The sequence below is a fragment of the Trichoderma ghanense genome (genome assembly GCF_004382785.1).
Source record: "Trichoderma ghanense strain CCMA-1212 chromosome Unknown scaffold_16, whole genome shotgun sequence".
NCBI lineage: Eukaryota > Fungi > Ascomycota > Sordariomycetes > Hypocreales > Hypocreaceae > Trichoderma > Trichoderma ghanense.
Genome location: NW_027395679.1, coordinates 278,215 through 292,524, shown reverse-complemented (window position 1 = coordinate 292,524; position 14,310 = coordinate 278,215). Strand labels below are relative to the sequence as shown.

Genomic DNA, 14,310 nt, shown 5'->3' with positions numbered 1-14,310 from the left:
TTTTCTTCCACCCACCAAGTGCTTGACCAAGGCGAGCCGCGGCTTCTCGTCGCAGTCGCATTTCTGGAATTCGTATCGTATCGGCGTCAACTCGCATCACCGACTGAATTCTTTCACTGTTTCATCATCGTCAGCCATGGCCGCCGTCACCCGTCAGCCCTTTGCTCCCCTGGACGGAGCCCGTCTTCAGTCCTTGACAAGCCTGAAAAACAGACAGAACGGTATGTTTGTCTTGTCATTTGTGTTCTCTGCACAAAAACCAAGCGACTAATTTGACGCAGCCTCCGTCTCTCCTAAGCGCAAAGCAGAGTTTCTTGAGATTGATAACTCCGAGAATGTCGATCCGCTGCTCTTTGCGAAACGCTCCAAGGGCGGCTCAGCCACGCCTGCTAAAGACGGCCTCACCAAGCCGTCCAACTTCTTCCTCACTCCCAAGCTCAGCACTCCTGCCGCGAGCGCGCGGTCTCTTGCCAGCCCAAGCAAGGCCGCCTCCACGCCGCGGCGCATCTTGAGTGCCAAGTCGAGCTTGGGCAAGGCCAGTGTCGAAAACACTCCCAAGTCCTGCCCAGTAGCTCCCGCGGGCCGCTCGCCAACTCGGGGTAAGCGCTCGGGAATCCTCTCGGGACGGCGGCGCGCCACTCGCCTGGACCCTCCCTCTTTCCACATGGGCTCTGCGCCCTTCTCTCTCGACGCAGCACTGAAAGGCACAATCGCGGGATACACTCCGCGGCCATCCACCAAGAAGCCCGTCGTCTCCAGCCTGCTTGAGCCTGAAGTCAAGGCCAGCTGGTTCTTCGACATTCACGAAGACACCGCTGAGCAGGAGATGACCAACCTTCTTCAGCACAGCACCTGCACGCTCGACATCTCGTCAGACGAGGAGACTGAGCAGCGCGCAAAGCGAGAGGGTGTTGAGGGCCGCGACAAGGAGAACATTCCTCCCGCAGATGACGTCTCTCAGACTTCCTCCCAACGGACTGTCCAGGCCAAGGCCGACGAGATGGTTGTTGAAAAGGAGCGAGTCGCGCTGGGCGAGATGAACGCAGCTGACTTTTACGCCGAGGGCTGCGACGAGACATCCGTAATTTTGGTTCTCGAGGATGAGGAGCCAGAGGCCCCCGTCGCCAGTGTCGCCAGCGTCTCAAGCATACCCGAGGAGCCGGAAGTGGAGGAGCCGGAAGAGGAGGAGCTGGGTATTCATGAAGACATTGACGCTCTCATTTCCAGAAACGATGAGACTTCGTCCAAGGCAGCCGTTCTGCAGCCCATAGAAGGTACAGGCGAGAGCTTTGAACTCTGGGAAAGCAGCAGCGCCAAGGACGAAGCCGAATCCGTGCCTGGGAGCCCCTGAACAGCGCCCAATCGTCTGCATTGGCGACCGCGCTATACATGAGGGAATGAGTGGATGCTTTTGAATGTCGGATGGGGAGCGAGCGTTGAGCGATTTGTCTGGGTTCTTGTTTCGTCTTCTTCATTTTTTTTTGGCCGGCCTGTCTGTGTTTCTTTGTCTCGTTAGCCTGCTTTGTTTCTCTTCTTCCTTTTGTCATCTTCTTAAAAGTCGTGACTGGGCGCATCAGATTTGCTTTCCCGGGGCTGGGGCGGCGTTTCCGGGTTGGGTACATGCAGGGAATGGGTATACCAGGAGTTATTGCTTGATGCGCCGGTCTGCGGCTGTGCCTTGTTGTGTAGAGCCTTTTCGCGTACAGAGTATCGTGCACAGTTAATGGTATTGTCTGAATGGCGTCGGTATTCTTTCTGCAAATATGACTCGCGATCGTCGCCTGTGCCTGAGCCCAACTCGGGATACCCAGGAGAGCCCAACCGAAGCAGCGACGCAGTATGACAGTAGCTGGGGCACTGTGCTGGTCGCAGCCACGCCCCTTTCAGCCACAGGACTCACAGTGCGGGCGGCCAATCTTATCATGCAGGTGCCATGGTGAAAGCTCATGCATGCATCGCAAGCTGCGTCTGTCTCCTCGTCTCCTCCGACCTCGAGCCTCGCTCCCCTCTGTCGATTCTTGCCATCGGTCATCATTCGTTGATTCACATTGACGCAGTTCCCATCCGTTGATTCCCTCAGTCGATTAACAGCAGCATCAAGGAGAGACAGCTCGCATCATGTCCTCCATCCACGACCTCGCAGCCGCAGCCGTCGCCGGCACCTCGTCTCCGCAGCCGGCAGAGGCACCGGACGACGGTGCCGAGACCAAGAAGAGGGGCGCCTTCATCGTGCTCGAGGGCCTGGACCGGAGCGGCAAGACGACGCAGGTGAAGCTGCTGGAGCAGCGGTTTGTGGAGGAGGGGAGGCCGGTCAAGGTGATGCGGTTTCCTGGTGGGTTTCTTCTTTTCCTTTTTCTCTCTTTCCCCCTTTTTTTTCGGCTTAGTCTCTAGATGTGATTTGAGATTGAATGCGTGCATTTTATGCTTCATTGAGACTCGGTTTGATCTTTCATGGCATGGTAAGGGGTGATGTTGACGGGGCTTGCTTGCAGACAGAACAACGCCGATTGGGCAGATGATTGATGGCTATCTCAAGAGCCACGTCGACCTGAATGACCATGCCATTCACCTCCTCTTCAGTGCCAACCGCTGGGAAGCCGCGTAAGTTGTTCCTCTCATCCGTCCTCTTCCAGCTCATACACCCAAGAGAGGGCACCCAAAACTCACCGAGGCACCCATCCATGCAGCAACCAAATCAGAGCCTACCTCGACGCCGGCATCACCGTCGTGTCGGACCGCTTCTACCACTCGGGCATCGTCTACTCCGCCGCGAAGAAGAACCCGCACCTGCCGCTGTCGTGGGCGCGGGCCCCGGACACGGGCCTGCCGCGGCCGGACGTGGTCCTGTTCCTGGACCTGGACGAGGAGGCGGCGCGCGCGCGGGGCGGCTGGGGCAGCGAGAAGTACGAGAAGGAGGAGCTGCAGCGGACGGTGCGGGAGCTGTTCTGGGCGCTGAGCATGGGCGGCAAGGACATCAAGGGGCAGGACCTGCTGCAGCAGCTGGGCGGCATCGAGGGCGCGGCGTGGCGGCAGGACGAGGAGGACATTGTGGTTGTGGACGCGGGGAGGACAGTGGAGGAGGTGTCGGAGGCGATTTGGAGGAAGGTCAGGGCGAGGGTTGATCGGGTCGAGGCGGGTGATATGGGCAAGGTGGTGAGGACTGCGTTGTGATGGGCTGACGAGATGATGGATTCATGCTGCTTCGTTGTTGGCATCTCTTTTTGAACGGTTTTCTCGCTTGTCCTGTTTTATCTGTTATCGTCTGACAATGTCATGGAACCACACATACATTCGCATTCATTCCGTCTCTGCATCAGCATCATCCTCAGCATTGAGCTCAACAACGGCAAGCAATGCATGCTCAACCAACCTCGACATGTCACCAACTGGCATCGTGTGGTATCTTGATAGTCTGGTAAAATACACCCCCATTCAACCAATCAGCTTACAACACTCTGGGTGGTCTAGTTGGTTCATGGCGTCTGACTGTAATGGATAACATCTCATCAGAATGTCGGCGGTTCGACTCCGTCCCCGGAGAAGCTTGTATTTTTTGGCTTTTTTTTTTTGCTCTTTTTTTCAAACGCCTCTTCAAGATTTGTCTTCTCCTCTTCTTCCCTTTTTTTTTCCTTTTTGTTTCTCCTTTTTCTTTTCTTTCTTTTTGCTCTTTACAATCGGCTTAACCTGTTATTCTTCTATCTCTTTCTTTTCAATGGATATTTTCTCCCTTGGCTTGTCGTGTCATGCCATTCTCCACGCAATAAGCTAGAGCGAAACCCACATTAACAGCCATTTCACTCCGAAGGCTCGGACCGGGAGATGAACTACGATAACGGCAAACCATGTCCAATCCATCAATGCCATGGAGATGATTTTCCAAACTATTGCTCTACAGCTGTACACCGCACTTTAGTTCATTCATGTTCAAAATGACTACTCTCGAGATGATACCAGCATCAGAATGCCAGGTCGCGCCTTGTATCGGGTGTCTTTGCACCTGTAGATCCCAATGCCGTGACTAAGCACCCACGCTTCTTCTTCCCCAGCTTATTGGCCTGGCCCTTGGTGGAGGAAAGCACCGGGTTACGTTTTAGCGCCTATTCTTTCTTCCCATTTCTTCCAGTTCCGATAAGACGGCGGGCGTCATACAAGTTTTTCCTTTTACCTCTCCTCTGTTCCTCTTTGTCACGCCCTCCGCCTTTTACCGACTTTCCTTGTCTCTCCGTTTCTCTCTCTCTCCTCTCTTCCAGTCGTTGAAGAACAGATTCATTTCACAGTTCGCAATGGCCTCAATTGCTTGCTCGCTGCGCGCTGTCCGGCCTGTGGCCATGCGCTTTGCGCCGAGGGCTGCTCCGGTGGTGCGGATGGCGCCTTTGAGGAGCTTCTCTAGCTCTCGCATGAGTATGTTGGCTCTTTTCTATGCCGCTGCTTACCGTCTATCTATCTACCTCTCTCGAATCCTCTCAAGTTGCTCCCTCAAAAAGACGTCACAGCCACAAGTTACATATCTCGCATGAACATTAACAGGAAGACTAACCAATGCCCCCCCTCCCTCACAGGCCTCGCCCGCAAGTACACCAAGGACCACGAATGGATCGACCTCTCGGCGGACCGCAAGACGGGCGTCATCGGCATCTCCGAGTACGCGGCCGAGCAGCTGGGCGACGTCGTCTACGTGGAGCTGCCCCCCGCGAGCGGCGAGTGGACGGAGCAAGGCGACTCCATCGGCGCCGTCGAGTCGGTCAAGAGCGCGAGCGACATCAATGCGCCCGTGCGGTGCAAGGTGACGCACGCCAACGCGCTGCTGGAGGAGAAGCCGGCGACGATCAACCAGGTGCCCGAGGACGACAGCGCGGGCGGCGGCTGGATTGTCAAGGTGGAGGTTGATGAGGAGGGGGCGAAGCAGTTTGACGAGTTGATGGATGCGGCTGCGTACAAGGAGTTTGTTGCTGAGTAGATGGCGGGCAAACGACGTGTTGTGCGACGGGAGGGCGGATGGACTGAGTGAGGTTGAGAGGGGAGAAGGGGGGGAATTCGCAATGAGCGGGTAAAAGATTAGACGACGTCTATGGTTTCAACGATGGACTGATATGTGGAGAGGGGGATGGAGTTGGTGATGAAAACCACACAAAAAAAGGACATTGAAGGAGCAAGGGAAGGGGCGCTTTGCACGGCGTGGAAGCAGTTCAACCTGACGCAGAGGACGAGTCTGAATGGATCTCCATGGGCAGCCGGACACATCCAGTCACGGCGTACCATGGCACATCACACAATGGGTGAGCTCATGTTTTATTTTAACATCAGATCAGATGAGGGTATACATTTCGGGTTTGCTAGGCCGGCTTATCAGCGGCCTTTAAATATCAAAAGAGCTATATGATGATGGCAAGCTGCTCCCTTTCTCCTCCCGTCTCCCCCCCACTTTTCTTCCCAGAGATGGTTGCGTAGTTGTACAGGCGTAGCGTCATGTCATGTCATGTCATGTCATTCCGTTTGTCATGTTCGTTTCACGTTGATTTCGCCGGCGGTGGTGCAGGCTTGTTCTTGTTGATGTCGTCCAGGATCTTGTTTGCGCCCCGGCTGACCAGATCGGCCGCCATGCGCTGCCCAAACAGCTCGGCCTGCTCCGGCGTGCCAATGGGCTCGACCGCCTCGCCGTCGACGCCCTCTGTGCCCTGCACCGACACCACCGTCGCGCGCAGCCTCAGCTGGCCCGGCTCAACCCACTTTGTCTCGACGCCAATGGGGACGCTGCAGCCGCCCTCGAGGGCGCGCATCAGGCTCCTCTCCGCCACGGTCGCCAGCGCGGCCTCCTTGTCCTCGATCATGCGCAGCGCGGCCAGCACCTTGTCGTCGCCGGCGCGGCACTCGATGCCCAGGGCGCCCTGCCCGACGGCGTGCAGGATGCCGCCGTTGTCCGACTCGAGGAACTGCGAGATGTGGGCGTCGAGCCCCATGCGCTGCAGGCCGGCGGCCGCGAGGATGATGCCCGTCAGCTCCGGGTCGTCGTCGAGCTTCTTGAGGCGCGTCTGGATGTTGCCGCGGTGGTCCTTGAACTTGAGCGCCGGGTACCGCCTCGCCAGCTGGGCGATCCTGCGCACGCTGCTGGTGCCGATGACGCTGCCCGCGGGCAGGTCGGCGAGCGTCCTCCACCCGTGCCGCTCGGCGAGGCTCTTCTTGAGCACGAGGGTGTCGCGCGGGTCCTCTCGCTTGGTGACGCAGCCCAGCACCAGGCCGTCCGGCAGCGTCGTGGGCATGTCCTTTAGCGAGTGGACGATGATGTCGAGCTCGTCCGCCGCGAGCCGGTCCTCGAGCTGCGTCGTCCACAGGCCCTTGCCGCCAAAGTTGTACAGCGCCGTGCTCTGGTCGCGGTCGCCCGTCGTGGTCATGCCGTGGATGGGGAACGAGTGCGTCGGCAGCACGGCCTGCAGCGCGGCGACGACGATGTCGGCCTGGGCCAGGGCCAGAGGCGAGTTGCGCGTGCCGACCCTGATGGTGGTGGAGGTGGAGGGGGAGGGGGAGCCCTGTGCGAGGGCTGGTGTTTGCTCTTCGGCCATGGCTGTGTCTGTGTGTGTGTGTTTGCGTGTGTGAGGTGGGTTGTGGCCGAGCGAGAAGAAGGTGGTTGAAGATGGGATCGGGATTTTCTTTGGAGACAAGACTTTTGGTGGTTCGAGATTTGGGCGGGAAAAGTTCCGAATTCCGATGGAGGGGTAGTTTGGGATGTTCTGGTGGGGTATTAGCACTGTGCAGGCATGCACGAGGATGTGGAGTACGGTATGAATTGAGAGGCGATACTGTGGCTTGCAGGGTAAGTTGTCGGAATGGACGCATGCACCTTGATGGCTGGCGACGATGAGCATGAAGCGTCTCTAATACATGTACTCAGCGCTGGTCGATGAAAAGGCAAAGACTGTAGATATTGAAGTATCTATGTATACGTCACAGTCCGTCTCTATGTTTATATCACAAGATTTATGCAATGTCTCTCGACGTAAGTCACAGCCGACGATCCGCAAGACGACGATATAAATGGCTGTCGAATGGATAGTAGACGACACATCTTCGTCCAGCTTTACCCGACTGCTCGTCATCAATGGATTCAGAGTTGAACAAAAAGTCTGTTATGTGATGCCTGATGTTTGCGTCGGATGGATGTTCTTCTGTGGTCAGCGATGAGACGAAAAGAGAAAGGAGAAGAGAGCCGTGCCGAGCTGGCGTTACAATCATGACTTTTCCTCAAGCAGGAACTCGATTTCTCTCCGATCTCCATGCCCTGGTATCACCTGTTACGATCTTCGTCCCATCTGATTGATGAAGATGGGTTGGGATATACGGAAAGCCTGATATTCAAGCTATAAAAGCATGACGAGCAAACCGACCTGATCATCTGCTAAACGGCCATCAGCTCTCGACTCACCCGTCAACAGCACTCTTCCACCACTAGATCATATCATTCTTTACCACATCATCAAGGCTCCCCTGAGACATTCGCAATGAAACTAGCGCTCACCCTCATCGCTCTGACTGGGCTGGCCGCGGCCAATCCGAGACCCCAGCTGCCCACGCCCGATGTGCCTCCTCCGCCTCTCTCCTCTGACCCTCCGCCGGACAGCGAGCAGACCCCTGAGCCTACGACTACTTCCACTTCCACCTCCAAGGGCGCTCCACCTTCCGATCCTACCAGAGCACCGCCCGTGCCGGACGGAGCCATCTGCGAATGCGGCTACACCTATTGCGCATCCGTGCTGATGGGAATGAGTATGCCAAAGCCATTTATACATCGCCAGTCCATTCCCCCCTGAACAACAACTCTGGATGAAGGCTGACGTCTCTCGTCTTCCCTACAGAAAAGCCGTGGTCGCAGAAACAGCTGTCCGAGGCGTACTGCAACACGCCCAACGCCAGCTGCGACAAGAACGTGCCGGCCACCAACATCTCGTCGGCGCTGTACATCTGCCTCTGCGACGACCCGGACCAAAAGGTCGGCACGAACCTGGACCTTGTTTGCGGGTGTGACAAGTGTCTCAACATCGGGCCCGACTTCCGGGGCCGCTGCGAGACTCCGTGCCACGCTGGCAACTGCCAGATGCAGCTGTGGTGAGGGGAGGCATCTAATGGATGGTCTGCCGTGTTTGTTTTGACATTGTCGGGCTTGGAGTGCCGTCACAGACTGATGCTCATGTTGCTGCATAAAGGTGACTGACTACATGTACCTACACGTAGATGGCCAAGGCAGGGCTTTGGACGAGTGTGGGCTGTATCAACTTGGTTGTCTTTGGTTTGCTATCTGGCGTAACTACTACCTCCTTAATAGTCATGTTTATTTCAACGCTGCTCATTCCCAAATTCATGAGGCTTATTTTCCTTCTCTGCAATTTGCATCCATCACAAACATGCACTCAAGTGGCTCTACTTGTGTCTTCAGTTTCATACCCTCATGCCCCGATCTCTGATCTCAGCTTCCACCTTGCATCGAAGTCCGCTCGTATGTACGCTCGGCTGTCCGGAGCCAACCACAAAGCAACCACTCAAATCCCCCTTCACAACACCCTCAGTCTCCTCGTCTGCATCATGCATCCCGTCCGCTCGCGCGAATGCACAGAACACGCACTCACCCCCGAACTTGGTTCCCCAGCTTTTAGCGCCGATGGTCCCCCGCAGTGGGGGATTTAGTGGCCGTGACAGGCAGCCAGCCCACCCCCAACTCCCCTAAGCCCCCCAATCGTTCCCCCTCACGCCCCTGTAACCCCCCTGTAAGGCTCGGGGAATCTCTCTCTACCCCCCTGGAACCCCGCACATGATGGCATGGATGCGCTAGTGGTAACGTCAGAAAAGAGAAGGTCCGTCGACCTCGAGATCGACCGAGGTACATCGCCAGTCGGGCAGATGCTGCCTGCGACGCTCGTATCTCGAGGGTACATCGAAGCTGAGATGATCCGTGCATGTTGTTTGATGTCCAGCTTCAATGGTGATATTTAACCGCTGCTACCGTACCGGTCGTGCGACTTGGAGTCGGCCGGGGCGGGGTTTCTGCACTCTGGCACTTTTTCCCGGGCTGCCAGCCAAGAGGCCACTTCTCCTCATGCTCAGGGCTTTTTCTCTTCCGGATGCTCTGGTTTCTTGCGTTCTTGTCTTTTCCTTCTCCGTAACTCTCGTTTGTCCGTGTCGTGATCGCTGCTGAGTCTCCGGAGTCAGTTCGCATCGCCTTGGGTTGCTGTTGCTCGCGGCTCGCATGGGCTCCGTCAGCTGCTGTTCGCATTGTCACGGCGTGTGAACCGCATCGTCATCGATTTGGTCAGATTTTGGCTCCCCTGGGGAGGTAATATCGCGTTTGTTGGCTGATCCTGCGCTCTTCCAGCTACTCAATACCAAACAACTCGCGTGTGACGGCTGGAAATCGCCTCAGATGAGGGTCGATTCGTGATGGCGTCCTCTGTGCTTCGCCCCCTGGCCACCGAGCTGTACTTGTCGCCATCTGCCTCTTCGTCGCAATTCCTGCGATCCCGCATTCGAATCCATGGTAAGAAGAGCGTCTTTACTCCTATGCGCGAATTACACACTCTGTTTGGGCGTGGATAACGAGGCTGACTCCTCCTAGATGTCAAGCCGTTGTTGAGCTGCCGCCGTCAATGGCACGCCTCTGCCGGCGTTCCACGGCAGACTGCACTCGTCGCTGCGGCCAACAAGTCTCTGGCGCTGGTTCGCTATGACTCTGTGGTCGCACGAGCTCCCGTCCTACTGCCCAAGCCGTATTCGACGGAAGCGACTGCTGCTGTGCCACCCACGACCCCCTACAGCCAGCTCACCGTGGGCGTGCCCAAAGAGACGTACCCCGGAGAACGCCGAGTCGCCTTGACCCCGGCCAATGTGGCTCTCCTCCTGAAGAAGGGATTCTCCAAGGTTCTGGTTGAGCGCGGAGCTGGTGCTTCGGCTGATTTCCTGGACGATGCGTATGAAAAAGCTGGCGCCACTCTCGTCGATTCTCCCAATGGCATCTGGTCTGCTGCCGACATTGTGCTCAAGGTTCGCGGCCCCTCCGACTCGGAGATTGGTGCCATCAAAGAGAAACAGACAATCATCTCCTTCCTTCAAGCCGGCCAAAACAAGGATCTCATCAACAAGATTGCTGCCAGGAAGGCGACGTACTTTGCAATGGAAATGGTCCCCCGTATCTCTCGTGCTCAGGTCTTTGATGCCCTTAGCAGCATGGCCAATATTGCTGGCTACAAGGCCGTCCTGGAAGCATCCAACGTCTTTGGCAGATTTCTGACTGGCCAAGTTACCGCTGCCGGCAAGATCCCCCCATGCAAAGTCCTCGTCATTGGAGCCGGTGTAGCTGGCCTTAGCGCAATTGCCACTGCTCGTCGCATGGGAGCCATTGTCCGCGGTTTTGATACTCGCCCAGCCGTCAGGGAGCAAATCGAGTCGCTGGGTGCCGAGTTCATCGAGGTCGACATGCAAGAGGACGGCTCTGGCGCTGGAGGCTATGCCAAGGAGATGAGCAAGGAATTCATCGAAGCCGAAATGAGACTCTTCAAGGAGCAAGCCAAGGAAGTCGACATCATCATCACCACGGCCCTGATCCCGGGGAGGCCCGCCCCGAAGCTGATCACGCTGGACATGCTCAACGTAATGAAGCCTGGAAGTGTCATTGTAGATCTCGCTGCTGAGGCTGGTGGCAACTGTGAGGCCACAAAGCCCGGCGAGATGATTACCTACAACGATGTCAAAGTCATTGGTGAGCTGCAATGCTTCTCTATACTAATTCTGTCTTGACATTTTATGCTGATACGACCGTAGGATATACCGACCTCCCGTCTCGTCTGCCGACACAGTCGTCTACGCTCTATTCGAACAACATCACCAAGCTCTTGCTGTCAATGGCCCCCAAGGAGAAGGAGTTTGGGGTTGACTTGTCTGACGAGGTTGTCAGAGGTGCCATTGTGATGCAGAATGGAGAGATCCTCCCCCCGGCTCCCCGTCCAGCTCCTCCTCCAGCACCGGCCAAGCCTGCAGCCGCAGTCGCAGTTGAACCCGTAGAGCTCACCCCCTGGCAGAAGAAGACTCGAGAAGTCGCTGCTGTGACTGCCGGAATGACAGGAGTGCTGGCCCTCGGAAAGTTTACCGGTCCCCTCTTCATGTCCAATGCCTTTACATTCACCCTGGCCAGTCTGATCGGTTACCGTGTTGTCTGGGGCGTGGCACCCGCGCTGCACTCCCCCCTGATGAGCGTCACGAATGCGATTTCCGGCATGGTTGGCGTCGGCGGCCTGTTCATCCTTGGGGGAGGCTATTTGCCTGAGACGATTCCCCAAGCTCTGGGAGCCTTGAGCGTGTTGCTGGCCTTTGTCAACGTCGGCGGTGGCTTCGTCATCACCAAACGAATGCTCGACATGTTCAAGCGTAAGCTGCCCTTACCCTCGAGCGTTCTGAGTTGAATTCTAACGAGGCATCAGGAAGCACGGATCCTCCCGAGTACCCCTGGCTGTATGCTATTCCGGCTACGCTGTTCGGCGGAGGCTTCATTGCCGCCGCGTCGACCGGTGCTGCCGGGCTCGTGCAGGCTGGTTATCTCATCAGCACTGTTCTCTGCATCGGATCCCTCTCGGGTCTGGCTTCTCAAGCAACTGCTCGGATGGGCAACATGCTCGGCATTCTCGGTGTCGGGTCAGGCGTGTTGGCCAGTCTGGCTGCCGTGGGGTTCTCTCCTGAAGTGCTGACGCAGTTTACTGGACTTGCGGCCTTTGGAGCCATTGCAGGTAAGCAGTATCAATCCTTCTCGGCCGATCCTGATGAAGTGGCTAATGATTACTTAGGCATGCTCATTGGAAGAAGGATTACGCCCACTGATCTGCCCCAGACTGTCGCCGCCCTGCACTCCGTCGTTGGTCTGGCTGCTGTGTTGACCAGCATCGGCAGCGTCATGGCTGATGTTTCACACCTGTCGACGCTGCACATGGTAACTGCCTACCTTGGTGTTTTGATCGGCGGTGTCACCTTTACCGGATCCATTGTTGCGTTCCTCAAGCTGGCTGGCCGCATGGGTTCCCGCCCAAAGATCCTCCCTGGCCGGCACCTCATCAACTCCGGCTTGCTGGCGACCAATGCTGCCACATTTGGTGCTTTCCTCACCATGGCTCCCGGTGCTCCCGCCATTGCCGCCGGGGCACTGGCAGCCAACACGGCGCTGAGCTTCATCAAAGGATACACAACGACCGCCGCAATTGGAGGCGCGGACATGCCCGTTGTCATTACCGTGCTGAATGCCTACAGCGGCTTTGCCTTGGTGGCAGAAGGATTCATGCTGGACAACCCTCTCTTAACCTCTGTGGGGGCTCTGATAGGGGTGTCCGGTTCCATCCTTTCGTACATCATGTGCGTCGCCATGAATCGGTCCCTGACGAATGTCCTCTTCGGAGGCATATCGGCACCGACGAAAGCATTGGAGTACAAGCCTGAAGGCCAGGTAACTGAAACGTCTGTAGAGGACGTTGCAGATCAACTGGTCAATGTCGAGTCCGTCATCATAGTTGTTGGATACGGCATGGCGGTTGCAAAGGCGCAATACGCACTCTCGAGCATTGTCCAATCGCTTCGATCCAAGGGTATCACCGTTCGCTTTGCCATCCACCCCGTTGCGGGGCGCATGCCAGGACAGTGTAATGTGCTACTCGCGGAAGCGAGTGTCCCGTATGATATCGTGCTGGAAATGGACGAGATCAACGACGACTTCCCGGAGACGGACTTGGTCCTGGTCATTGGCGCCAATGACACGGTCAACCCGATTGCCATGGAAAAGGGCAGCTCGATTGAGGGAATGCCCGTTTTGCACGCCTGGAAAGCCAAGCAAGTTGTTGTGATGAAGAGGAGCTTGGCGAGTGGTTATGGTGAGTCAATTGCCTCCAATTACGGATGTTTCTTGGGCTGTTACTGACAGGGCGAACAGCTGATGTGCCAAACCCAATGTTTTACATGCCGAATACCAAGATGTTGTTTGGCGATGCAAAGGTTTCTTGTGATGGTATGTCTTTTCCTGACTAATCTACCTATCCAACCAAGGTGATGATTCACTAACAATGTCAATAGCAATCAAGTCAGCAGTGGAAGGAAAGTTGCAGTCGTAGGGTGCTATGTGAGGCTCTTTGTCGGGTAATTTCTGCAAGGCGTAGGATTCGTGTTTGACTTGATCATTTGTTGCGCCGCAATAGATGGGATTAGATGGTTTGAGTCTGCGTAATATTTCTTCTGGTATATCAGAGAATTAACCGTTTCTTGATGTTGAATGATGCATGCTCCTTATTCTCACAGTGGAATCGCATGTGTTTCTGTGTCTATTGCTTGATTTGGGTGCGTTTGTTGCGCAATCTCAATATGTACACCATTTGTTCCCGCGAAATGATTGAAAAAAGAAAACCACTCATACCCGCTCCTTGGCCACCGGCTCCCAGACGTTAATCTTGGGCTTCGTTCTGTCACGTCACACGTCAGCACTCCGGTTCACCCCTCGTAACCATCCCAAAGGCTCCCCTCTTCTCCATCCAAAACTCACGTGTTGTAGGTCTTAAAGGCGCCCCTCGTCATGGTGTAGTTGGGCTTGGGCAGGGCAGGCTCAAAGAACCTCGTGCCGGGGGCGATGAGGGGGTCCTCGGTGGGCGGCTTGTCGACGGCGTAGCTGATCCAGGCGTGCCAGCCGGGCTCGATGTGGGAGGCGTCGTAGTCGTGCTTTGCGTAGTCGACCCAGCGGGTGCGGAGGGGCAGCTCCTCTGTGTTTTCGTAGAACTTGTTGCCGGCGCGGTCCTGGCCGACGAGGGTGCCGGCCTTGGTGTCGCCTGTTGTCGCTCTCAGGTTAGGGGACTGACTGTCTTGGGAGGGTGGAAAGGGGAACAAGGAGGATGAAGGGAGCGTACCGATGTACTGTGTTTGGAGGAGCGCGGAAGAGGCGCTGTGTGTTAGACGGGAGTCGTCATGGGGAGGGAGGTTGGAGGACGAACCAGCATCTGGCGGAAGTATTCCTGTTTGAGGGAAAATGAAAGGTTAGCAATTGGCTGTGTTGGTAGCGATTGAGAGGGGCTGTGATGATAGAGGGGAGGGCGTACCTTGATGCCAATCTTGCGCAGATTGCCCAGAGTCCTCGTGAGGGTCGACATGGTTGCGGCGGGCGGGGCGCTTTTCTGCTGCCTTGAATCGTGGGATGGACGGTCCGGTCGCTTTGGGATGAAGCTGGTGATGGTTGAGGTTGGTTGAAGATTCGCGGGCGGCAAAAGGTCGGCTGAACTGTTCGGTCTACCGGAGCCACATGCGATTGCCATC

At 56.3% G+C, this 14,310-nt stretch overlaps 7 protein-coding genes across 7 annotated transcripts; 5 read left to right on the top strand and 2 right to left on the bottom strand.

Moving 5' to 3' along the window:
• Positions 1-136: 136 nt before the first annotated feature.
• On the top strand, positions 137-1,351 carry CCMA1212_009370 (uncharacterized protein; the record flags this gene model as incomplete). The annotated part of the gene is made up of 2 exons (XM_073706455.1): positions 137-221; positions 282-1,351. 2 exons carry the CDS (start codon positions 137-139, stop codon positions 1,349-1,351), a joined length of 1,155 nt encoding a protein of 384 aa, XP_073555134.1.
• A 571-nt stretch (positions 1,352-1,922) lies between these two features.
• On the top strand, positions 1,923-3,171 carry CCMA1212_009369 (Thymidylate kinase; the record flags this gene model as incomplete). Its single annotated transcript, XM_073706454.1, has 4 exons — positions 1,923-1,928; positions 2,092-2,332; positions 2,493-2,601; positions 2,688-3,171. The coding sequence occupies 4 exons, from the start codon at positions 1,923-1,925 to the stop codon at positions 3,169-3,171; spliced, it is 840 nt and encodes a 279-aa protein (XP_073555010.1).
• A 1,112-nt stretch (positions 3,172-4,283) lies between these two features.
• On the top strand, positions 4,284-4,957 carry CCMA1212_009367 (Glycine cleavage system H protein; the record flags this gene model as incomplete). Its single annotated transcript, XM_073706453.1, has 2 exons — positions 4,284-4,401; positions 4,494-4,957. 2 exons carry the CDS (start codon positions 4,284-4,286, stop codon positions 4,955-4,957), a joined length of 582 nt encoding a protein of 193 aa, XP_073555007.1.
• Positions 4,958-5,507: 550 nt separating this feature from the next.
• Positions 5,508-6,557, bottom strand: CCMA1212_009366 (uncharacterized protein; the record flags this gene model as incomplete). The annotated part of the gene is made up of 1 exon (XM_073706452.1): positions 5,508-6,557. The coding sequence occupies one exon, from the start codon at positions 6,555-6,557 to the stop codon at positions 5,508-5,510; it is 1,050 nt and encodes a 349-aa protein (XP_073555006.1).
• Positions 6,558-7,493: 936 nt separating this feature from the next.
• Positions 7,494-8,101, top strand: CCMA1212_009365 (uncharacterized protein; the record flags this gene model as incomplete). The annotated part of the gene is made up of 2 exons (XM_073706451.1): positions 7,494-7,758; positions 7,848-8,101. The coding sequence occupies 2 exons, from the start codon at positions 7,494-7,496 to the stop codon at positions 8,099-8,101; spliced, it is 519 nt and encodes a 172-aa protein (XP_073555009.1).
• Positions 8,102-9,423: 1,322 nt separating this feature from the next.
• Positions 9,424-13,124, top strand: CCMA1212_009364 (uncharacterized protein; the record flags this gene model as incomplete). Its single annotated transcript, XM_073706450.1, has 6 exons — positions 9,424-9,520; positions 9,599-10,738; positions 10,801-11,403; positions 11,457-12,887; positions 12,938-13,021; positions 13,087-13,124. The coding sequence occupies 6 exons, from the start codon at positions 9,424-9,426 to the stop codon at positions 13,122-13,124; spliced, it is 3,393 nt and encodes a 1,130-aa protein (XP_073555008.1).
• Positions 13,125-13,417: 293 nt separating this feature from the next.
• On the bottom strand, positions 13,418-14,147 carry CCMA1212_009363 (NADH dehydrogenase [ubiquinone] 1 alpha subcomplex subunit N7BM; the record flags this gene model as incomplete). Its single annotated transcript, XM_073706449.1, has 5 exons — positions 13,418-13,469; positions 13,550-13,829; positions 13,908-13,914; positions 13,992-14,012; positions 14,097-14,147. 5 exons carry the CDS (start codon positions 14,145-14,147, stop codon positions 13,418-13,420), a joined length of 411 nt encoding a protein of 136 aa, XP_073555003.1.
• Between the last annotated feature and the right edge of the window lie 163 nt (positions 14,148-14,310).